Raw genomic sequence first — 25,778 nt, 5'->3', positions numbered from 1 at the left:
ATAAAAGATAAATGCTCCTCATTTTTATACATGCCGAAAACTGCCGGTGGACTTGGTCAACTGTGCAATCACAGGCTTGATTACTGTTTTAGGATCCAATCATAGAAGTACCTGTTCATTTGTGGCCGTTACTTACGCTATTGATACACCCTCTCCACAATTGACTGTTGCACCATCACCTCTGTGTCAAATCCATGGATATATTTAAGGGGAATCACAGAGGTATAAGCAGAGAAAGACAGGAAATACGGAGCTTTTGCCTCCAAATTAAGCTCCGGAAGTGTTACTCTTGTTGTAGTACAGATTCATAAACAACAAATCCTTAACCTTAGATAACGTAGTTCTTACATAAGTAATTTAGATATAATTTTTTAGAACTTTGATATTTTCTGAAAACTGCCCCAGCCTAAAGTTGTCAAGTTGATATATTTATTTTGAAATGTTAGCCGGAAGCTGGGCATATCCTGGTGAGTTTAACACTGATCCGCTCAGACTGGAGGCAGGTTGATTATTGGGAACCACCGGCTAGGATAGACAATGATGAGGCGGTGAAGTACTGCTAATGAGAGTGTATTTCGCGTGTATCCTGTCAGATTTATATAAACACTTTACGACGACTTGTGCAAAAAAAAATGACGACGACCACGACATATCAAGGGATGGAGCCCGGTTCTAAAAGCAGTTCCAGGTAAAAGGCGTCGTTCAGACTGTTCCGTAACCCGTTAACGTTAGCCACCATGAAGCCAACAAGCCCAGCATCTTCTGACGTAACGTTAAACCTCAAATTTAGGACATTTTCTGTGCAGACCACTGCCCGTAATTGTTACTTAATTGCTTCAAAATGGTTGCAGCAAAGCACGGGACGACGATGCTAGGATGAAGCTCGGTACCACACCTTCCCGTTTTGTCTGTTGGGATGGACCGTTCCCATTTTTAACGTTAGCTAGCAAGATAGCACACATGCAACCTCCCTTTTGTAGAGAAGCTGCTTAGCTAGCAAGTAACGTGCAGACTAGGCGGCTCGGCACCAAACGAATGTGTTAAATGTAGGCCTTTTACCGTGGCGTGTACTTATATTTCTGCATTACTTGTATCGTTTATTATCTGACAAGGGAAGATTTTTAAGATCTGGCATTGCAGTTGGGTGGGGCCTCCTTGGATTTCGGATCAGTGAATTACAATAAGACATCCTCTGGTCTGCCCTGCATATGGCCTCACTGAAGCGATGGCCATGTTACAGCTGGCTACACCTGACAATAACCCGATATACGTGTTTTTTTTTAACCATGGGGGGTGTAGTGAAAGGAATCCAAACCCGCTGATATTCCAGCGATATCAAAACTGCAAAAAAAATATTCACAGTGATTAAATGAAGGATTGGGTTTTCATTAAGTGACGTAACTGTGATAAATTGCATCACAGCGTGACAACAACAATGACAGTAATGCCAATTACAAAAATACATTAGACCAAATGTATTAAGGACAGTGCGAAATCACTATGTAGTGTTACCTTTCAATTTTAAAGGAAAATGACATAATCAATATGGATGTATACCTGTGTAAACGCTACAATAAGAACTCCAAAGCCAGTTTATTAAGCAGACCTAGTTAAAAATAGTGCAGTTTAATACAACAGCACTGCTATAAATCCTATCCTCATAAAGGTCATTTTGGAGGCTGTAGTTAGCTGCTGTTGAAGTGTACTGCATTATACTGAAAGGTGTTCTTAATATTTAGCCTGCCCTTATTGATATAAATAAGTTTAATAAAAAAAAACCCTGTAATAATAACATTATCATTTTTACAGGTAATACCAATTATACCTTCAATTTACCAACACAGCTGGAACAACACTAGCCTAAAGATAAAGTCCACATAGTCACGTTACAGGCAATTTAAAGGCCACATTAAAGACAATGATGATTGTTGACCTTCATTTGCATTAGTGTGAATGAACAATAGTTTCTCATTGACTTATTCTGGACATTCCTAGGTTGAACCATAGCATTTCTGTAGTTTCTTTTAATACATAATTTTAGAATCAAGTGAAGACTCCAGAAAAATCAGCCAGTACGATAGAGCTTTCAGAAACAGTGTTGACCATCTCTCTCTTTCCAGGGTTTTGCGCCCTCCTGGTGGTGGCTCCAACATTTCACTTGGTGCAGATGAGGAGAAGCCTCCTGTCCGGAAAAACAAGATGGCCTCCAGCGTTTTCGCTGAGCCAGAGGACCCCTATGCTAATCGAAGGAACAACCCGCCAGGTACAATCTACCTCATTGTAACATATGTGTTGCTTTAGTGTGAAAGCTTATAAGTGAATTTATCATATCCATCTTATTTTGACAGCTTACCACAGCATTTACTGGATGTTGTAACTTAAAAACACAACCTGAGCACAAAACCAGTCACAATGAGAAATAAGTTTGAGAATATATTTTCTTATGTTGTGGAGATGCAAGGTTTTCACTGCAGAGTTTTCTCTTGCTGGTTAAGCTGAGCCTCCCGAGGCTACTGAAGACTTGACACAGCAGAATACATAAGAATAATATTTGCTTTCTCCAGTGGAGCTGCTTGACACAACAAATTGGGTTTAGGTGCCTAAAACAATGAATTGATTTCACTTTCAGGCTGTCATTAGATATTCAATCACTGATGTTTCTCTATTCATCAGGATCTCTTAAACCTCCAGAGATCTGATATATTCAAATTGACTTGAGCTGCCTGAAGTCAGATCAAAGGGTTTATTATAGAATTTATAATGAAATATTATATCTTTAAGAGCAATAATAAGAGAACCGAATATTGTTTTATAGCCTAGTACTGTTTTTGGCTCAGTGTTTATTTTTCCAGTTCCTGTCTAAATGTAGAATGATACACAGCAAAAATTTTAGCTAATAAGGAAATGAAATATCATGGGAAGTAAAAGTTATGCTCGGTGTGTTTGTTTGATCTAGTGCAGTGGTTGTCAATGTTCATGTACAAAAAAAACTTGTGAAGTGCATTAAAAAATCAAAATGTGGCCACATTTCATGGTAACCTTGGCCAGTCATTACAAATACCTTTTCCAGTAAATACCTTTAGTTAATGTTACTTGTATGGGGTAATGTGTTATCATGTGTAATATTATTTTTTTAAGTTCCAGACCATCTGTGTTTGACACGGTCAGTGACATTTATTGATGAGAGAACAGGAGAATTTAACCAAGCTATTGCAAACCAGTTTTCCAACACATAGATATTACCTGTGTGGGCCGCCCAGGTATATGAACTATTTTAGTATTTTGCAGTGAAACGCAGAGAGAGATGTTATCTGGTATTACGTTACAAGACTCGAACACGGTGGATATTTTACAAGCACAGACAGGTAAATCAACAGTGAACAGTGAAGAGCACCAGTGCAGATATCATTTGGTACCACGTTGGTTTTGATGGGCTGCGTCATTAACAAGCCTCCTCCACATGCGGTGGACCTGCTGCTGTGAAAATAGACTTGCTGGTGGAAAAATCCAAAAGATGGAGTTCTGTGTGGTAAATAAAAAAAAAAAGACTATCCTTTGATGGATTTGAGTTTCATAGGAAAGCATCATCATGACAGATGCACTATCCATCCCCAAGACCCGGTAAACAGGAAGTTGAATTATAGTTGTAACAGAGACGGGCCATGTGCTCCTGGTTTTAGGTTTGCAAATGACCCAATCGTGACCCACTGTGTTATCCTAAAGAAAAAATTATTCACAGCCTCCAGTGATGGCCCTAGAAGGTGTCCAGGCTATAACATGATTTTTACTAATATGTAGTTAGTTAGTTAGCTAACATTACTAACTGATCATTTGCCACAAAAGTAGCGGGTAGCTTTTAAACGCTTGCTACTGTGAACCTGCAGGGTTCAGGGTCTGTTATGAACACTTTTTGACTTGTCTCATTATGTGGATATGTTGACTATTAATAAAAGCGGTGTGGATCAAGGCCAACAAGCTAAAACCAGCTAAACCACCATTAACATCACCACAGCACACGCTGAAATGCTTTATAGATATTTATCCAGTGTAATGAACATTTGTACTAATGTGAAGAAGGACAAAATGAATATTCTAAAGAAAGGGAAAAAACATTAATGTTAACAGCTCTTAAACATTTAGCCAAAAGTCCACAGATTTGGTGTAAATGTGAGAACTCCTTAGCAGGTATCAAGTGGGAAGTGTTTTGGCAACTTTAAATACATATGGCTTTGGCAGAATCTCATCAACGGAAGGGAAGACTGGGAAGCCCCTTTTATACTGGACAAAAAACCACTAACAATCGCTAACATCTAACTTTTCGACATTCACTCCCGGGGAAAATAACTCTGCAGTAGTCACTTGTATTTATCAGTTCCAGCTCCAGTTGGCAGTGATGTAAACGGGACACCCTGGTGGACACGCTAATCGCTAATCCCCCTTCCCCTTGCGCAGTGCGACTCTGTTTCTATCTGTGGATGTCTGTAAATGTCTCCATTGATATGTATATGTAGCAGCATGCTAGGCAATGACTTTATATCCATGCTGTGACGTCTTTCAGAGCACACAAACACTGTAAACACACCTGCCACCCAGACATGGGGACTCCAGTTTGAGACTCAGACTTGAGTCGCACACACAGTGACTTGAGACTCGTCCTCAAAAGACTTGACTCAGACTTGAGTTTATTTTTAGGAAACCTCTTATGAGCTGGCAGTTGTTCCCCTGCCTCCGTTACCTATAACCTGCCTACGTAACACATAACCTACTACGTATCTGCTGTGCACGGCCACACATGAGAGAGGACAGCAAATACCAGCAGATGCTGTACCATTCATTATGAATTTTGGCTTTAAAACTTCATACAACACCACCCAAACAAAGAAGTGCGGAATGCAAAATAGGTTAGCAAATTGAGATTAGTAAACATGTTTATCTCAGCATTGGCCATCTAATCTAACATCTAATGTTAGCTTGCTTCTTGTTTTAGCTACAACCTACGGGAGGGAGTCTGTTTGTTTGCTTGTGGTAGTCGATTAACCTAATCACTGTTGGAATTTCCAACATTAACTAATTTCTCTGCATCATAAAAGTAGGGTAAATCCACTTGGAGAAATCCAACACCATGACAAATGCTATGATATAGAGTGAACAATGGCAAGTAATTTACCAGTTCTGAGTAAACTTCACTCTCCTCTACGTTTGTTTGTCCTGAATGTCCACAACACTGGCATGTAGAAGAACGACAGCATTGAAGTTTCAATTTGAACGTTTGTTTGATGTAAATGCTCCGTATTTGTATAGCGCCTTCACCAGTCATACACTGAGCCTAAGTGCTCAAACGGAAACTAATATTCACGCACATTCAGGGGCATATCGGGGTTCAGTATCTTGGCCAAGGACACTTCGACACGCAGGGATTGAACCGCCGACCTTCCGATTAACGGCCAAACCTCTCTACCTCCTGAGCCACAGCCTAATTGATATTAGGCAGAGATAAAAATCCAACGTAAAACTAAATTTACCGGGGTTCAAATGGTGCAAAGCACCGCCCCCTTGCAAAAATATTACTGTAAAGTGTGGCACAACAAAAGAAACGAGCATAATTGTAAACAATACACATTTTTCATACCGCACAGCCCTACGTGTAAGCAATCAGGTAGTGCTGTGGGTGAGACATTGAGCGAGGTTACAGAGTGGCGACTACAGAGAGAAAGAAAGAAGCAGCAAAATCAGAGACAAAGTTACGCATTGAAAAATTAATTTAAGCCTAACTTTATGTCTTTGCTGATCCAAACCTTGACTCTGAACCGTGAGATTTGTGATCTGTTGCACCCTAGGATTTTGTATTGTGCACTGATTATATAATGCCCTGTGGTGAACTTCAAGTTCTTGTGTGCTTTGTGTTTCTTGTCATCCGTCTGTGGCTGACTTTGACATACCTGGTTGTCGGGTAAGGTGGAGTGCTTGTCATGTACTGAAAGACATGGGTCCTTTGTGCATGCAAATATGCAGGTAATGTTTTTGTGGAAATCTGCGATTCGAATATAATGGAACAACTGCAACTATGAGTCTACTTGCTTATCAAGGAAAATGCACAAAAAGTAAATACTGACATTTTATAATGTGTATAATTTTCATATTTAATTTGAAATTAGTACAATATAACATTAAATAAAGAGTATAATGTTCAGTTAATATAGTATACTATTGGTATAATGTTAATATATTAATTTCTGTATTCATTATAACGTCATAATAGTACACTATTTTATCACTAGTTTAATATTAAATCCAGTTATAATTTGTTAATACTAAGTACTAACTTGTCAATAATCATATTGTTCAATATTTGCATCTGGTGGGAAATGTGAGGTACTCGGAGTAACTGATCAGTGGGCCAGTAGTCAACCATTGCTGGGAGCTTATGAAAGCACACGAGGATGTTTATCCCAATGAAAGCTTTCATTTCCTCTTGGCATGTCTCAAAGCACAAGGTAGAGGAATTTGCAGCTTCTGAATTTTCTAATTCCCAACTTTGATTAATTTCAGTCTCCTCAGTTTCTTCTCCTGCGTCACTGCTTTCCCTCATTGAGCTCTGCTTGTACTGAATTCTCATCCTGAACTGACGCCTGACTTCCTACCTCACTTCCCTCACTCCACCATATCACTATTAACCTGCACTTTCTTGTAACCCCATACGCCCTCATGATGTGATAAGGCACCTATCAGTTTCTATGTAGCATGACACATTACTTACTATATACAGTGGGGAAAACAAGTATTTGATACACTGCTGATTTTGCAGGTTTTCCTAATTACAAAGCCATGTAGGTCTGTAATTTCTATCATAGGTACACTTCAACTGTGAGAGACGGAATCTAAAACAAAAATCCATTTATTGCATGACGTAAGTATTTGATAAATCAGAAAAGCAGAACTTAATATTTGGTACAGAAACCTTTGTTTGCAATAACAGAGATCATATGTTTCCTGTAGTTCTTGACCAGGTTTGCACACACTGCAGCAGGGATTTTGGCCCACTCCTCCATACAGAACTACTCCAGATCCTTCAGATTTCTGGGCTGTCGATGGGCAATATGGACTTTCAGCTCCCTCCAAAGATTTTCTATGGGGTTCAGGTCTGGAGACTGGTAAGGCCACTCCAGGACCTTGAGAGGCTTCTTACGGAGCCACTCCTTAGTTGTCCTGGCTGTGTGTTTCCGGTCGTTGTCATGCTGGAAGACCCAGCCATGACCCATCTTCAGTGCTCTTACTGAGGGAAGGAGGTTGTTGACCAAGATCTCACGATACATGGCCCCATCCATCCTCCCATCAATACGGTGCTGTCGTCCTGTCCCCTTTGCAGAAAAGCATCCCCAAAGAATGATGTTTCCACCTCCATGCTTCACAGTTGGGATGGTGCTCTTGGGGTTGTACTCATCCTTCTTCTTCCTCCAAACACGGCGAGTGGAGTTCAGACCATAAAGCTCTATTTTTGTCTCATCAGACCACATGACCTTGTCCATTCCTCCTCTGGATCATCCAGATGATCATTGGCAAACTTCAGACGGGCGTGGACATGCGCTGGCTTGAGCAGGGGGACCTTGCGTGCGCTGCAGGATTTTAATCCATGACGGCGTAGTGTGTTACTAATGGTTTTCTTTGAGACTGTGGTCCTAGCTCTCTTCAGGTCATTGACCAGTTCCTGCCATGTAGTTCTGGGCTGATCCCTCACCTTCCTCATGATCATTGATGCCCCACGCGGTGAGATCTTGCATGGAGCCCCAGACCGAGGGAGGTTGACCGTCATCTTGAACTTCTTCCATTTTCTAATAATTGCGGCAGCAGTTGTTGCCTTCTCACCAAGCTGCTTGCTTATTGTCCTGTAGTCCATCCCAGCTTTGTGCAGGTCTACAATTTTATCCCTGATGTCCTTACACAGCTCTGGTCTTGGCCATTGTGGAGAGGTTGGAGTCTGTTTGAGTGTGTGGACAGGTGTCTTTTATACAGGTAACGAGTTCAAACAGGTACAGTTAAATACAGGTAATGAGTGGAGAACAGGAGGGCTTCTTAAAGAAGAACTAACAGGTCTGTGAGAGCCGGAATTCTTACTGGTTGGTAGGTGATTAAATACTTATGTCGTGCAATAAAAAGCAAATGAATTATTTAAAAATCATACAATGTGATTTCTGGATTTTTTTTTTTCTTTACATTCCGTCTCTCACAGTTGAAGTGTACCTATGATTAAAAACATACCCCTACAGACCTCTACATACTTTGTAAGTAGGAAAACCTGCAAAATCAGCAGTGTATGAAATACTTGTCCTCCCCACTGTAACTTAACAATGTATCCTATTGATGGGTTTCTGTGCAATGTCATCACAGTGATGCAGTATTGGGCAAATTACTCAGAAATTGTAATGAGTTACTTTTTAGTTATTACTCCTTAAAAATGTAGTAATATTACTTATTACTGGGTATTTAAATTTTATTAAATCAATAAATGGCAACATTACTCATTACGTTACTATTACTTTCAACTCCCTATCCCATCCTTAAAAGTGACGGGAAACCTGTTCAGCAGTGCATTTTAGAAATTATCCACTTTTCTGCAACAAAAATTAACCTGAGGAGTCAACAACCAGCCAAACTACACTGCAATACTGCAGCCTCTTAGACCAGAGGATGCTGTTTCATATAGGCTATTTAAAAAATGCCACTGCCTGAAATAGAAAAAACAAAGCAAGTCTCTCTCGACTTTTTAAACTAATAGCATATTCATTAAAACAGCAATGAGTATGACTTTTACAAAACATATAACATTTCTTAATGCCAATGGCTGAGCTAAAAAAAAAAAACATTAAGCAAGTGTCTCGACTTAGAACTAACGTTACTGTTTTGCATATGCATTTGAGAAATATTCAGTGCTTTTAAAAAACAAAAAATGTAGCTTAACACCACTCTCTCAGGCCGAGAGGATTCATCCCTGGTAGTTGCGGCCAGAGTTTCTTTCTACAGGCTAAGTTTGACGTAGCTGTGCTGCTTTAGCAGATGCTTCAATACAAACGTTTGCTGTTGAAATCTTTCTGCTGGTTGCACAAAGTTTACAGTGGAAGACTATGTTCTTTGCATCTCTGTGTGAGACACAGCCAGGCTTAATGGCAGTACTTACAGCTGTGGAAAGAACGTCCAACTCCCTTGTTCTCCATTCTTCCTTTAGCTTGTTGGCTAGCAGCTGACTTGAACAACATAATGTCTGGTGTCGCTGACCTGCCACACGGTCGCACATGTTGTATGAATATGCAAATGAAACACAAACAAACAAATCCAACTCTTAAATGGCAGTTTATTATTGAGTCAACAAGAATTTACAAACTGCGGAGTCTACGTTTATTGCAGTGATTGACTACAGTCTTATGACTGGCTACCAAAGCGCTTTTGCCCCCTGACGGCGCACATTCAGTAGTGTTTGTATACAAGAAACTGGTCTATGCTTTACACACACAAGCAGTGCAAGGGCAAAGTGACGACAAACTATACACACAGTTACAAAGAATAAAATCTCAAAGTGAGCCAATAATAGCTATATAAAAATTGTAATATATTAGATGATAAAGTCCAAATCAGTTTTACAAATGTGGTCCATGACATTTCTCTCCATCTTCTACTGTCAACAATTCATAGCCTGAAATCACACAATGTTTTTACTTGGGTGTACATGAAATTAATATGCAATCAAAACATTCAGTGAGAAATGCATCTGTCTAACTAAAAAAAAAAAAGTACTTAAGTTCAATTTTATAATGAATATGCAATCTAACAAACATATGGAGTCTAACAAACAAACAGATCCTTCACTGGATAATGCTATGCTTTCAGAATAAATGAACAATGTCCCAAACTTCAACCCACACAGCAGTGTTATGTGTGGTGGAAGTTGTATATTTCCTTGTGGGGAAATGAGAAAATAAAGAAGTTACAACAAACCGTTCCCTTTGTGACATTTATTAAAGTAAGAAGAACAGAGAAGTACTCCAACCGGCCCAGAGAGTTCCGATACCAAAGGGGGATTTAGATCGTCTGATCAAGAGAAGCAGAAGACTAAAACATTTACCAGCGGATGATAATTGTGTAGTCTACAAGAAAAGCCTTGAGCCACAGTGGAAGGAGTCTGCCTAAGACAAAATACTAAATTTACGTATGTTGAATACTAGCACACAAACTATAGTATTTATAGTGTATACATTATATTGACGGGCACTCCCGGCCATTATAGTAATGCTATGTGGTCAAGAGGGTTAATTTCCTAACAAATAATATTTTATTATGAATGTTTTTATTCTGAATAACAGCCTAAATAAATTTGGCTAAAACAAGAAGCAAATTTTTATTTTGTTTGTTTTTTATAAAAATGTTTGGTCTTCTCAGTGACTGACACATTAACACCTACAGAGGCGTTATTTACTTTTAAAGAATTTCTATGTGGTCACAGGCTAAATGCATATTGAAGCTTTCACACATTGTCCCTCTGACATTTCCTTCTTCCCCTTTTCACTTCTCAGATTCAGTCATAGAAATGAGCCTTTAGTCCTAACAGTATTTTTAAAGTTGATTTAGTCAGAAATTCTGTCTTTTATGAAGAACTTTTTAATTTTTGACCAGCAGTTTCATCATAGTCACACTATGCTTTTCTCAGTGTTTGACCTCACTGCAACTGCCACATCTCAGCTGTCACAGAGAGACAAAGGTTGTCTCAATTCAGGGGCTGCATTCTTCAAAGGATGCTAGCAGTTGTTAAGTGAGAGGGCCTGGTCTTCGGAGGATTGTATATTTGTGTCATATTATAGATAGTCATACCCTCACTGTTGTCATGAAGGGGGAAATTAGCTATACAGACAAAACATACTTTGTACCAACCTGTAAGAATGTTTAATTCTTCTGTAAAGTTGGGCATTTCAACATGGGGGTCTGGGGAAATTGCTATTAAATTTTTTTTTTTTGGTCACACTAGTGCACCTAACATTTCACAGGACAATTTTTGTCAGCCTAATCTCTGTATTTCTTGTTAGGCCATTAGTAAAACTAGCTACAAAGCTCGCACGATCTGCATGCCAGGCTGCCCGCTCTGTATCACGCGTGTGTCGTAATTTTAAAATAAAAGTCCCTTAGAAGAAAATGGGAATAATGACAGGATAGATTTCACAGATAGAAAGTTGGTTACCTGTGGTAGAAACATAACAGATGCACTAAATATGAAAACAAATGAACATATGAATTTGTTTTAATTTAAAATAAATGAATATATTACTACAAACTTAAATATGTACAATCTCATGACATAATTTCCTGTACGACATTATAATAGACTGATGCATTCAAGGTACAAGGTTGATTTATTTGTCACAAACAGGTTGTAGAGTGAAGTTGAATTTGTAACTCCCTTCTGCTAAGTAGCAGATAATATACATATGAAAGCAATTATAATAAACGGAAATAAACTGTATTTAATGGAGCAGTGCTGAGGATGAATTTGAATTTAAAAGTCTGTTTGAAGACAGCTTTGGGGAAAAAGCTGCTCTATGCCTGGTGGTGCGGCTATATCTTTATATCTCTTCCCAGAAGGCAGCAGGGTGAACAGGCTATGGTTGGGTGGGTACTATCCTTTAGTATCCTTTGGGCTCTGTGAAGGTACCTCACCTCACAGATATTGCTGATGCTCTGGAGATGGGTACCAATGATCTTCTGAGCTGTCTTAATCACCCACTGCAGAGCCCTCCGGTCCTAGGCCAGTTAGTGACGTTTCCAGTCAGGATGCTTTCTATTGCTCCTCTGTTAAAAGCTGACAAGAACTCGGCACGGGAATTTAGCCTTCTTAAGCTTCCTCAAGAAATACAGGCATTTTTGAGCTTTCTTCCCCATCGTGGAGATGATGTCAGGTTCTCCACGATGCGGATTCCCAGGAACTTGAAACTGTTCACTTGCTTGACTTCAGCTCCACCGATGTAGACATGAGTGTGTGTCTTTAACATTTTTTTCCTGAAATCAACGATCAGCTCCTCCTCCTAGTAAAGTGATGTGACTGTTGCGTCTGTGGTGACTGAGTGTTGAGTTCATATGCACAATTAACTGCAGGGCATGATTTCTATTTGCTTTAGAAAGTAAGTTAACACTAGCAACTCGAATGCTACACTTAGAATCTTCATAGATTGAACATCATCATTTATTGTACCGTGTTGTATAGATTTGTAAAAATGAACAAAACACTTCTACATGTTTTCTATACCGTAAAATGTACACATGGTACAGATTGGGCATGTGCAGAATGGCTGGCAGCACAGATCGTGCACCTACAGCTACCAAGCCAATCAATCCCAGTTCTTGCAGTCTGTGTTGCCGCAGTGTGTGGATACATTTTTCAGAACTTGAGCCAGCTAGAGGGGATTTTCTGTAAATATCTGGGAGCATCACACACTTTAGAGACATTTGAGTTTTTTGAATTTTCCGTTTGTCAAGCACTTACACCATCAGTACCTTTTTTTTGTTGTTTGTTTGTTTTTTTTATTCCAATGAAGACAAACATTTACTTGTAGATATTCGTGTTTACAATAATTTACTATCAATATGTATGGGAAAAGACAGAAGGTTAGAATATACCGTTATGGTGCTAAAGGTGCTGTGAAATATTTGGATGCACCTACATTTCAGCTACAGGTGCTGGTGCTCATTCAAAAAGAGCACTTCAGAGTTCTACACACCGGCAGAATCGAACGTGCTGGACTCCAGGCACTGTGAAGGAGATATAGCCGAGAAACAGCCAAAGAGGAATAGGTATGAAGAGCATAAACGGTGAAGGCGTTTCAACACTGGAGAAACCTCAAAGTTTTGAAAGTTGGGGAGCAGAGCTTCTGAGGGAGCGCTGAGTGAGAGTGTATTTGTTTGGCAGTTGAGTTCAAATATCAATAGTCCTGCAGAATCACTTCCTCTCCCTTTAAAGTACTAAAAGGTAAAGTGCAGAATAGCCCATTTCAGAAAAATGTATATTATATTACTGGATTCATTCATTCATTCATGTGTTCATCACTTAAATGTTGCTTCTGGTAAAAGTGGAGCTCATGTTAATTTATATCCTACCGCTGAATCTTAAAAGAGGTGGTATTATGCTTGGCTTTTTCCCTCTCCTTTATTGAGCACTCTTTTTTTTGTGCATGTAACAGGTTTGCAAAGTGAAAAAGCCCAAAGTCCAGCCCAAAGGGAGTCCCCATCTCCCACAGAAAGCTCTGCTCTGAACCGCTTGAAAACAGCTTGTTTGTAGTCCAGCCCTTCACTTCCTTTACTTGTGACATCACAATGAAAACGCGCCATAAATCTAGCGGGGTCAGGCACGCCCTCAAACTAAGCTAGTCTGAGCAGAGGCCCTTTGGCTCGACTCGCCTTTGTTTGGTTTTCCATTGTAGAAATGTTGCATCTGTACCTGCTTCCAGGTGCTTTTTTTTTTTTGTATCACCTCACCTCCGTGGAGGTTCAAAGCAAGCTGAGGGATACTAAAATGTAACGTGAAAACACAACAGACTGCTGATTGGTCAGAGTGAATCGTCACTATTGACTGCATCATCATTGCGTGCACCAGACAGAGGCCAGCAACAGAGAGTTTTATATTTTACAGTTTTCGTTCACTAAATCCACTTCTGAGAAGTTTTGAGGTGAGAAATCAGCTGTGTAGATTTCGAATATTGACAGTTTTAGGAGAAGTGATGGCGGAACAAAAATGTGCTTGAATATTTTCGGAGTTGTGGAGCTCCGCAAGTGGCTGCGGGGGATGGCCGGCCAGCCGCCTGCTCACAGAGCCCTCTGCTCCCGCCGTCACACAGACCGCTGCAGCAACAACAGCAGAGGAAAACACAGCTGGGAGGTTTTCATACCGCTAATCTGTCTTTACATTCTGAGTAATGTTGAAACTTTTTAACTTAAAAAAGAGAAAGCTGTGTGGATCCCTGGTGTGTGTGTTGCATTGAACATTACGTCACGGCAGTTGTGTGTGGCGTCACTATGACGACAAGCTACGTACTATCTCTGGGTACTATCTGCAATGGAAAACGGAGCAGGGCCAAGTAGAGTTGAGTCTATCGATTTGCGCTGTGGTGGCATTTTTCGGCAAGGCAGCATAGATCATCAGAACACCGGCAACAGTTTAACATTTAGTTCTAAAAGATGATGCAACTCAGACTCTGTTTGGGCCTGGAAATTCACAATCACAACCTGTAAGTATGCTTTATGGTTGTGAATTATATTTAAAATAAACACGGCAGTGTAACTTCACAGACTGTTCAAGTAAGGAGTTGTTGTAAACGTTGGCTAACACAGCTAAAATTATAATTATATTGCTAACCCGATGTGAAAGCTACTAAGCAAACGTTCAAATTGTTTGGCCAATTTTTATGTAAAATTGAGTTGAAATATGGTGATTTTTTTGTAGTGGTTTATGGTAAGATGTGGAACAATGATGTTGTGTGGTTGTGGACTTGTGAGTAACTTTTGCTAGATTATGGTCGCAGTCTGAAGTGGCTTTGATTTGGATCACACTACCTTGTTTCTTGCGACCCGCCCTTCTTTGCTTCTGATTGACTAGTAGTCCTTACCTGGGATCTGCGCATGTGCAACTCCCAACAAAGGTTTTGTACACGTAAGATGCATCACTCTGTAGCTCAAGAGTGGAGCGTACAACACACAGGGTGAAAAGAGTAGCAATGTGCAGTATGAGAAAAATATGGTGTTTTTTGAAAATTAAACCATGTAAACCTGTTCTGGTACAACCCCTAATTAAGATTTTGAACCTGAAAATTAGCATAATTCCACTTCTTTAAAAATACATCATAATTTATTAGTTGATTCATATTTTGTGCTAATAATCTGAATCTGCAAAGTAAACCGTAACTAAAGTTATCTAATAAATGTAATGGAGTAAAAAGTACTATATTTACCTCTAAAGTATATTATAAAGTAGAAGACAATGAAAATACTAATATAAAGTACCCCAAAATTGTTCTTGAGTATAATACTTGAATAAATGTGCTCCACAATAGTTTAGTAAATTAATTTATTCAATATATATATTTATTTTTATTTCTCAACAAATATCTCAAGTCGAGAGAGTCTCCTTCTCTGTCTGCTCTCCTGTTCTCTCCTCTGACCCTCTGTGCAACCTCTTCCTATCTTCCTTTATGAGCTGAAGAAGCTCATCCTCTCTCTGGCTGTGTTCGCAATCACATACTGTACTACATACTGCCTACTAAATGAACGATTGTGTATGCCATTCCCAGTACGTTGTTTACACTGAAGTATTCTCCCCATGGCAATCCATTTCTGTACTTGGCCCCAGGGGTATCCTCAGGATGAAGGCAATTAGGACAGGGTGGGGGGCAATTAGGACAGGGTGGAGGGCGCCTCATCCATGAGGACAAACCAGGTGCCAAAATGCACTGGTGGGTTTCCCAATCACACTCAATCCTAAGGCAGAGGCAATCAATCGTGGCAGTTAACAACAGCAGCAGCTAAACAAATTTCAGAAAAGGTGTTTTAACTTGCATGATTAAAGTAATGTAATTTCAAAATCACATGTACATACTTTTTTTTTTATTTTACTTTTTTTCTTGGCTTGCAAGGGAACCATCTTCTCAAGCCGACCCATTTCTCCAGTATTGTCTTAATCACAGCCAAAAAACAAGACAAAAGGGCGACACTTATCGACCATTGACACTTTGGAATATTAAAAAAGGTGACAGCACTACCTAAAAACACAACAAAGAAAGGGTATTGCCCCATCTACTAGTCTTATTATTATGGGCTTTGTATAGTATGAGGGCTAATTTAACTATAACCTTCGGTACAAGATGGTCTAACTGTGAAAATAAATGCTCCTTGCTCCCCAAAACAAAACAGAATGTTAAGACTAGGTTTTTCTTCACACCACCAAACGGAAGCAGCTTAAGTAGAAAAATAGCCCCGCTCAGGTTAGCTGTGTAATCAGTCCCAATGTTTGTATTGGACTTCGTCTGAAAACGAAGAAGGTTTCATGGCCTCTCTAAATTAAGTCACCTGCTCCATTTATCTACATAGCATGATTATCTATAAAATCTCGGTAAGCCTATTAGTCAACTTATGAACCTCTTAAGTTTGGAAGTGGAGGGTTTAAAGGCTTCAAGGGCCATAACAGGTTGGAGGCAATAGGTGGTGTAGGGCTGGGTGATATGGCCAAAAATGTTATCACGATAAAACATTTCATATCATTCGATATCAATAATTATCACAAAATATGTCAAATCATTATTTCATTCAACTTTAAAGGCAGATTTTTTTTCTCCTGAGTGAAAATTGAATACATGGTGGTTAATTATGTGGTTAAACTTATCTTGATGCCAAACAGTGGATCACTTCACAAGTCTTGAGTTAGAACATTCAAAACTATTTCAACAAATATGATTAGTTAATCTTTTTTCAGGCCTCTTTTTCAACAAAATATTTTTATAGAAATATTAGGTGCTAATTTGTTTGTGATTCAAATGAATTAAAGCAAATATTTATTGACAACATATTGAACATTTATTATATTGTTATTGAGGAAAATTATATTGCGATAATTATCATTATTGTTTATTGCCCAGCCCTAAGGTGACATCACATAAGTTAGTCTATATATACAAAAAGGTGAGGTTTTATCATTAGATATTGGCTGGAGGATGCTTCAGATTCAGGAAAAGAAGGCTGCATTTGACCGAGCTTTCGAAATGGGACGGCTTATTCTAGCCGCTATGATGCATTCGGTCTTCAAATGCATCCTTCGAAGGATGGGCCCTTGAATTAAGACACACCTACAGTGATTGGCTGCGTTGTGCTCTTTCGTGCATATCCAGACAATTGGACTGGCATGGCAGCCCTGGCGAGGTTTGGTCCAACTTAAAAATGACAGCATGATTAGGAATTAATTTATCCGGATATTTCATATGCAGAATCTTACACTAAACATCATGTTCAGTGAATAACCCTCTTATCTGTAAAGATTCTTAGTCGTCTCTGTCAAAGTTATCCAAGGAGGGTTAAAATCAACCCCACAAAAAAACGACCCCACTGAGGTTAAATGTCCATGTCAGTCAGTCAGAACTAAAGACACCTCTTGGACAAGAGGCGAAACCATCCATCCATCCATCTTCATCCGCTTATCTGGGGTCAGGTCACGGGGGCAGCAGCTCCAGCAGGGGACCCCAAACTTCTCTTTCCTGAGCCACATTAACCAGCTCTGACTGGGGGATCCCGAGGCATTCCCAGGCCAGTGTGGAGATATAATCTCTCCACCTAGTCCTGGGTCTTTCCCGAGGCCTCCTCCCAGCTGGATGTGCCTGGAACACCTCCCTAGGGAGGCGTCCAGGAGGCATCGTTACCAGATGCCCTAACCACCTCAACTGGCTCCTTTCAACGCAAAGGAGCAGCGGCTCTACTCTGAGCTCCTCGAGGATGGCCGAGCTTCTCACCCTATCTCTAAGGGAGACACCAGCCACCTGTCTGAGGAAACCCATTTGGGCCGCTTGTACCCGCGATCTCGTTCTTTCGGTCATGACCCAGGCTTCATGACCATAGGTGAGGGTAGGAACTGAAATTGACCGGTAGATCGAGAGCTTTGCCTTATGGCTCAGCTGTTCGCTGTTCACAAATAAGTCAGTCCCCCCCCCCCCCCCCCCCCCCCCCCCCCCCCCCACGAAGGCATAGGGAGGCGACCCTCTTGTTCACCGGAGTAAACTTCAATGTAGCGGCGCTCAGCCGGGGACTTGTGATTATCCCCACACCCGCCTGGCGCCTCACACTTTGAACAAGTCCAGAGAAGAAGAGGGTCCATCCCGAAACTGTGCGTGGAGGTCAGCCCCACCAGATCTAACTGGTAGCGCTCCATGTCCCGCACAAGTTTCGGCTCCTTCCCCCACAGAGAAGTGACGTTCCACGTCCCCAGAGCCAGCCTCTGCTGCCTGGGTCTGGTCCGTCGAGGCCCCTGACCTTCACCGCCACCCCAATTGCAGCGCACCCGACCCCTGCGGATCTTCCGATGGATGGTGGGTCCAAAGGATGGAGAGGGGGATGCCATGTTGCTTTTTCGGGCTTCCTCCGGGTAGGGTCTCTCCCCCTCTTCCTCGCAATTTCATCAGGCGTCTTTATGAACCATTGTCAGTCTGGCCCCTCACCTGGAACCACTTTGCCTTGGGAGACCCTACCAGGAGCACTAGGCTCCAGACAACACAGCCTCCAGGCTCACTGGGGCACGCAAACCTCTCCACCACGATAAGGTGATGGTTCCTGGAGAGACAAAACATCTTAGAGTATCTTCAACCAAGTCTAGTTGCCCTTGATTTTAACCACCTTGAATAACCATGTTAGAATTCTGTCTTTCTCTGCCAAAATGTGACTATACTGCAGCATATAAACAGTCATAAAAAAAGTTCTTTTGCCAATGCCTGGGGAACCATCTGTACATGATATCAGAACACTATGCCTGGACGGTCTGAAATAAGAACATCTTGAGGGCTTCTTCTCAGCTGCCCATTTGAATGCTCACGCAGATGGTACACGCAGCTACTCTTCAAACTATACAAACTACAGCTGGAAGCTAAATATAGTGAAATAAAATGTACAGTATTTTCCTGAAAATTTACAATATGTATATAACTAAAAAATCTCAATGAAATAGTAATGTAAAACATGATTACTTAACAGTACTTGAGAAAATGAACTTATTTAGTTTTGAACTCTATACTCTATCAAGAGAGAAAACACATGCAAATAGATCTAGAACTATCAAGTTAAGAAAACATCTTCACCGATTTGACAACACATGCACAGCATTTAGGAACAATGCTGCAAAGTCAGAAAACACAACAAAATACAGAAACACTGCATATACCTCTATCAATATCCAGATATTGGCTTTGTGATGTAACTATTGGACATGGTCAGAAAATGAAACTATTTCATAAAACATTTTTCCCCAAAAAGTGCCCTGGCTCATGTAGTCCCACTCACATGCCAGTTAATAGCATTTCTGAGTAGCCTTACTTATTCTGAAAATAAGATATGCTAAGATTTGTGTGACATGCAAAGTGCCAGCCGGCCTGCAAACAAGGGGATTGAAAATGAAAGCAAAGCAAAACAGCCTGGGGTACTAAAGGAAGATGCCTACACAGCAGGATGTGACTGGATTATTTTGTTATAGATCAGAATCATTATTAATAGTGTTATTGTTAGAACGACATTTAATATGAAAGTGAAATTTCCAAAATGTAGGAGGAAATCTGTAGGAGTAGCCCGCTTACAAAAGAAAACTCCGGCATGCTGTTGATGTCAGTTGAATAGTCAGGGTTTTTCCCTCTTGCAGGACCTTCATTTCCCTTTGACTGAAACTTCCCCAGATATGTTTAATTTTTGGGAAGTCCCTGTTCTTCAAGATTGTAGCCTGTACAACAAATATATTTCCTGTTATCATGTGATGTCCAAACCACAGCACAGAAGAGTAGTCACCAACTTTGGTTTGGTTGAAATAAAGCCTTAATTCACAGAAATGTCCTGGCTCTATACCTCAGCCAGCGGACACTAAATAGGCTGCAATGGCTGCAGCGTAATCCCTGGGGAAAATTGCGCCTTTCACAGTCCACTAAAAGTGCAATATGACAATGTTATTGAAAGGATCCCCACAGAGAGAGACCTTTTTGTTGAACATTAAGAGCTTTTGTATGTAGCCAGAAGCAGCCATTATATCGATCTCACTAGCCACCAGTTTGCTTTGGAAAAAATAAACAGCAAAAATTTTGCCTTGCAGATCTTTGTTAGTCTTTCCACTGTTCCAACAACCACCAACCACAATTTGGTATTTTAGCAATTTGGCTCAACTAATGTTTAATCTCACCCCCTGCATAGCCTGAACAGTTTGCAGATGTTTACATCAGGAGAGAGAGATCAGATCCCAGTTGGACTTTTTGTCTCATATGGACTACCTTTTCTAGCATTAACATTTTTCTGCAACATCATTCCTTCATTTAAACAGCAGTCTTTGCCATCACATTTGAGGTCATACACTGCCCTTAGTTCTGAGCAATTGCACTTTTTCTAAGTTTTCATTAAAGTGAAATATAACAATATGATTTTAAATCTTAAAATTAGGATCTAAAGTAATAATAATGTTGTATGCTACAAAGGTAATTGCTGAGATGTGGGAATGCCACAGTATCACAAAAATAATAATAAAAGATGGTGCAAAACTTATTTTGGATAAGAAAATGCAATGTTGTAAATATCTGGCAGAACGTATGTCATGACATCTACATGACTATGTAAAAATATGCAAAGTTTGATTCTGTCTTTGCACCTCATCTGTTAAGGCCTGTCTGTCTGAGCCATTATGTCTCCTTGTTCTTCCAGGTGGGAAGCCCACAGGTGTGCTGTGTGGTGAGTCGTCAGCCCCTCTGAGGAGAGGGGGGAACTCGACCACCAACAACTCTGCAGACGCCCCCACCACAGTAAGATCATGCCTCCGATCATGGATTGTGGAAGGACCAAATAAAGTGAAACCTGAGAGTAGACAAAGATACAGGGAAGCAACTATAGGTCACATTAGAGTATGCTGTGTTTCCCACACCATCACAGTCTAGTTTGTCCAGCCACAGTTTCAGTTTCTGTACCTAGTTCTCTCTATCCATGGCCAGCCCCCTATAAAGCAGAGGGGCCACGATGAAAACTATGAACCAGGTGAAGGGAACGTAAAAAAGTAGAAAAGCGATATTTCCACCTGCTTTGTCTGCACAGTGCACTTGTTAAACTAATAGTAAATTGTGAATGCGCAATGCTGTAAGAGCTATAAGGAATAAGTATTTTCAGCGAGTCCATTTGCCCTTGAGTTTAACTTTTCTTGGATAACTATGACCTAGATGACTAAGAACTTTCACAGACATCAAGCAAAAAGTATATTTTGTGCAATGTAAGTTTTTTTCAAAGAAACTAGCTCGGTAAGTATGGATATCATGGCAGGGTCAGCGAGCAGACTGAAGATGATGTTGGAGGAAGAGAAAAAGAGAGAGTGCCCGAGCAAGAGAGCGAAAAAGAGTATCAGTATCAGATTGGCTTTTACTCGTTGGTGTGAGCTAAAAGAGCTGAAAGGAAGCAGGACAGATGCCGACCTGGCCTTCTTGCTGTTAGACTAGTCAGTAATGACTTATTAGTTGGCTTTCCATATCTTGTGGTGTTGCTCTTGCTTGATGTTTGGCTGTGTTAGCATAGTTGTTGACTTGAGCAAACGGAGGTTCCACAGACAGAGGTTTAGCCACTATCTAAAAACTTGAGTTGAGTTACTAGATAACACACTCGGAAATATGTAACTTTACTTGTGTCGGATGCTGGGTTAAGACATTACTTTAGCTAATGGCAGAAGCGAAGAAACCGAAGAAGACATTGACAAAAGAGAAGAGAAAAAGAAAGTGACCAAGCAAGAGGCTGCCGTACGTTGTTGAGAGTTTCGTGAATTAAAAGGCTGCGAGACAGACACAGAGCTGGCATTCGTTTTGGTACACAGTTGGACTAGTAAGCAAAATTGCCATGTCTTGTGTTGTGTCACACTTGCTTGATGTTTTTTGTAGTTTTTGTAGATGTAGTTTTTAATCATAGGTAATGTTATCATAACAAATGCACATGTACAGCTATCCTAATATATGATAGTGGTGAATTTCAATCTGAAAATGCTTTAAATGTACAAAACTTTCTTTTAGACCCACCTTGAGGGTGCGAGGTCCACCCACCACAGTCCCAAAAATCCTGTGGTATCTAAACTAGTATCTATGTTTTTTCTCTGCATCTTCTCCTTGAGCAGTAGCCTTTTAAACAGGCTATTGAAACTTAAACTTTGTTTGAAATATCGCAGACATCTGGGGCAAGTAGTGGACTGTGGGGTGGGTGGGTGTGTGTGTGTGAGAAATGTTGAATCACGTAATAAGCAGTAATTTCTCTGTCCCCCTCTCTCACACTCATTCAGTCACTCTCTCATTATTCATTTATTTATTTATCTCCACCGTAAAAATGCGATATGTATCAGATTGCATTTTAATACCAGGTGTAAATGGGGCGTGAGACCCCCACAAAGCTCAGATTATAACTCGAACCCTGTTTGTCGCAGTGATATGGATCTGTGCAAAGGAATTCGACGTCATACCCGTTGTATACAGTCACTACTATGAACCAATCAGATTGCTTGATTTGAGTTACCCATTTTATCATTAATTATTTTCCCATTAAGACTGATGACGTAGTACAAAATTTCCTGTTTGGTTTTTAAATATTTTAAGGCTAATAAAATACTTAAAACTTGTTTTCTGCTTTTCGTTTTAGGATGGAGAAAATTCTATACGCGATAATGGTAAGCCTTCTTTTTTCACCTCACCCAGATTTATACTTTGATACCCTACAAAATGGGTACAACACCTGCACTTGCAAGAAAATAAAGGAGGAAAGATAATAAAGCGATTAGATAGGGACAAGCCTTCATAAAAGGATTAGATGGGGATAGTGGCCCAATTTTACAAAGAACATATTTGTGATGTCATCATAAATATCACATATATAACATACATATACAAATGTACATGCGCACATACATTATATGTACCTCTATACATACATAAGACATAGGTATGTACATATACATACCCATATTTTTTCACTTAAAAAAATACATCCAAAAATTCTTAATACTATACCTTCTATAATGCCTACTGAATGTTGAAGGTTTAGGTTATTTTGAATGATGGTAAATATCTTAACAATATCAAGAAGAATGTGCTAGTGATCTAAATTTGTTTAACAAAAATATACCATCAAATACTAACACTCTCTTGTCTAAGAAAGTAATATTATTAAAAACTTAAATTTTTTGTCATTTTTAAAATAGGCAGACATTGATTTTCAGAGAGAGGTAGACAAAAGCAGCTTCTCATTTTCAGCCAGACTTTTGCAAACTGTTGCTGGTTGACTTTATCATCGTTAGTTAGGTAGCTTATAAAGCTATCTCCGGCAAACGTTACATGTTTGCAGCTGATAAGATTGAAAAGGATCTTCAATATGCGTTTGATGAACACATACATGGCATGGTATTGTGCAGAAAGACTGAGGGTACAACTGTGTCCTAGGCAAAAAGTCAGCATCCTCATCAACAGATGATCCACATAAACAACATGGAAATGAAGAAACGGAGTTGTTCATGTATAGTCTTAGTATTAAAATTATACGGGAAAATATAAGGTTATAACCGTGATTGGCTGCTCAGCCCTACATACTTGTTTGCATTTTACCAATATCAATGTAGCTAAAACAATGCGGAGAAACGGATAAATCTAAATCTGTGACCATTTAATAAGAACAAAGCTGGAAAAAAAGGAAAATAGGTCACATGGCTGAGGCTTCTGAAAGCCAGAATATGATGACAGACCCACATCAGATGTCTCTCTGCCTGTGTTCAGTATACAGCGCTCCTGAGCCTGAAGCAGTTCCAGGGCCGCAAGAGGAGGCCCCACCAGCTGAGGAGTCCGCTGCAGGACTACCGTCCGGCCGCAGGAATCCCCCCGGTGGCAAGTCCAGCCTCATCCTGGGTTGAATCCCAACCAACTACCCCTCCTAACATCCACTCATCTCTGAACTCATCTTATTTTATTTTTTTCTTCAAACAAGGAACCCGGCCCATATGTCTGTACCACAGGAATCCTATCTGATGTCGAACAGACACCAGACTCCTCCACAACCCCAAGTGCATTGTTTTGATACCTCTTTTTTGAAAACTGTTTTGTACTGTTTTTATTGTTTATTTGTTTGTTTTTGACAGAAGCACTTTATGTATTTCTAATTACATGGTTCAAAGTCTGCCTTTGTCCCTGTAATGCATTAGACCTGCTAGGAAGGGTACAAAGATCACATTTCTCATATCTCCCCAACTTCAATGTGACAGCACAAACTGTAGGTGATTACACATGACCAGTTTCTAAAACACAAGTAAAGAAAAATGCTGTCGCTTTTGCACTGTGTTCAGTTTTGACCCATCTTGCATGCACGTCTGGTCTGTAATGTATGAATGTGAGAAGGAACATAACTGTGAAGTTTTTTTAATTTAACTTTGTTTGTTGTTTTTTGTGGAATAATTGTTGTATTGTTGCATGAAGTTGGAATCTTTCTACTGATTATATTATTATTATAAACATAGGAGCCAAATAGGAGCCACATAAGTTACTGTCATTGTGATCTGAAGGATTACAAACATTTGTCTTCAGATGAGTACTGTAGGTCCCATGTCATGTAAACAAATTGGAATAAGGCTTTTTTATATTGTGGTCACCAACCTTAGATTATTGTAACCCCAGTGCCGGTTTTGAGTGCCCTGTGTTTTTATAGTTAAAATTTCCTCAACAATAAAGTATGCCTGTTTGTGTGTTAGGCTACAACATCAAACAAGGTTGGGTTTTCCCTATTACATCCTACCAGTAACACCAATACGTAGTTTTCCCATTGCAGGTTAATAGAATGTTGTTGATCCTGACACTTGAGTGTTTTTGGTAAACCCATCCTAGATTTGAAAAGTGACCTTATAACTGCTCAGCCTTTTTTCTCCTATGTTTTACCCTCTTTTCCACCTTTTAATGATCATGCTCGCTGGAAATGTAGAACAGTTTTTGTTTTTTTTTGTACATTTCATGTCACATTATTTAAACCAAAATACAACCTCCCTCCTGCTTCTGTCTTGTTGAGTCCCATGTGTGGCTGCTGTGTCAGCCAGCTGTCATGCACCAGAGCCTACATTTCCGGGACATGAAATGTAACTCTTGTGGTGTCTATTTTTAACATGCGTTATGATGCAAGACGATTCTGTTTGCATCCTATACCAATTCCTGTTGCTGGATGTAAGTCACTGCAGAAATTTGAAGTAAAGAAATGGCACAAGTGGAAATGAACATTAAAAATCAAGTTTGACCGTTTGTTGTGTTTACTGTGTCTGACTTGATTTGACTGACTCACAGAAATATTTGAACACATTTTTGCACACAAGGACTGTAGATTTTGGCCCCTGTTACTTACATCGAAAATGCAATGGGTTCATTGGCAATGGCCAGTATGAGCAAAAGGACTAATTACAGTAAGCAAAAACTTTTAATGTCCATATCCGTCCATATGGGCACCTGACTAAGAAGAACCTATCCAGTACCATGGACTATATGTCCAGTAGGCCCATATTACTGTGGCCAGTACGCTTGTTTAATCTCCACAGCGTCAACTTGTGTTGTCGATCAAGACAATATGCTTCACGAATGGACCAATGAGCAAACACTATGTGCAGGTCGTGTTCATGGGACTTGTAGTGTCGTAACACGCCAAAGTGGCTATTGGGAGTGACTGTTAATCCGCCATGGCTGAAATCCACCAGCATTTGGCGGGTTGGCAGGTGTTAATGTCAAGCCCTGTTAGTAATTCACGTACTGTATAGGAGGATTGTAGTGTTTATAAATTGAAAGCATAATGCAGCTCTAAGTGAGTGTGTGTGTGCTTGTTAAGGAGTTCAGGGATGGTTAGGAGTTTGGGAGCTTAACAGCCTTGGGTACAAAGGTTGCCCTGAGTTCTGCAGCCTGGACAGCGCAGCTGACATCCTGAGGGGAGCCACTCAAATGCATGTATGCAAAACAAACAAACAAATATATATATATATATATATATGAGAGAAA

The 25,778-nt window shown here is 40.0% G+C and overlaps 1 protein-coding gene across 1 annotated transcript; it reads left to right on the top strand.

The window, feature by feature from the left end:
- Positions 1-484: 484 nt before the first annotated feature.
- On the top strand, positions 485-25,037 carry jpt1a (Jupiter microtubule associated homolog 1a). Its single transcript, XM_038713769.1, has 5 exons — positions 485-688; positions 2,121-2,263; positions 20,452-20,549; positions 22,408-22,435; positions 23,535-25,037. Exons 1-5 carry the CDS (start codon positions 633-635, stop codon positions 23,666-23,668), a joined length of 459 nt encoding a protein of 152 aa, XP_038569697.1. The 5' UTR covers positions 485-632; the 3' UTR covers positions 23,669-25,037.
- The last annotated feature ends 741 nt before the right edge of the window (positions 25,038-25,778 follow it).

Source organism: Micropterus salmoides, unplaced genomic scaffold (assembly GCF_014851395.1).
Source record: "Micropterus salmoides isolate LMB-PRFRI ecotype aquatic unplaced genomic scaffold, ASM1485139v1 Ms_hic_scaffold_12, whole genome shotgun sequence".
NCBI lineage: Eukaryota > Metazoa > Chordata > Actinopteri > Centrarchiformes > Centrarchidae > Micropterus > Micropterus salmoides.
This window is presented reverse-complemented; position numbering and strand designations above follow the sequence as displayed.

Coding starts and splice junctions, on each gene's coding strand:
- jpt1a (XM_038713769.1), top strand. CDS start 633: ATGACGACGACCACGACATATCAAGGGATGGAGCCCGGTTCTAAAAGC. Junction 2,264..20,451: donor TCGAAGGAACAACCCGCCAG/GTACAATCTACC, acceptor TTGTTCTTCCAG/GTGGGAAGCCCACAGGTGTG. Junction 22,436..23,534: donor AAATTCTATACGCGATAATG/GTAAGCCTTCTT, acceptor GCCTGTGTTCAG/TATACAGCGCTCCTGAGCCT.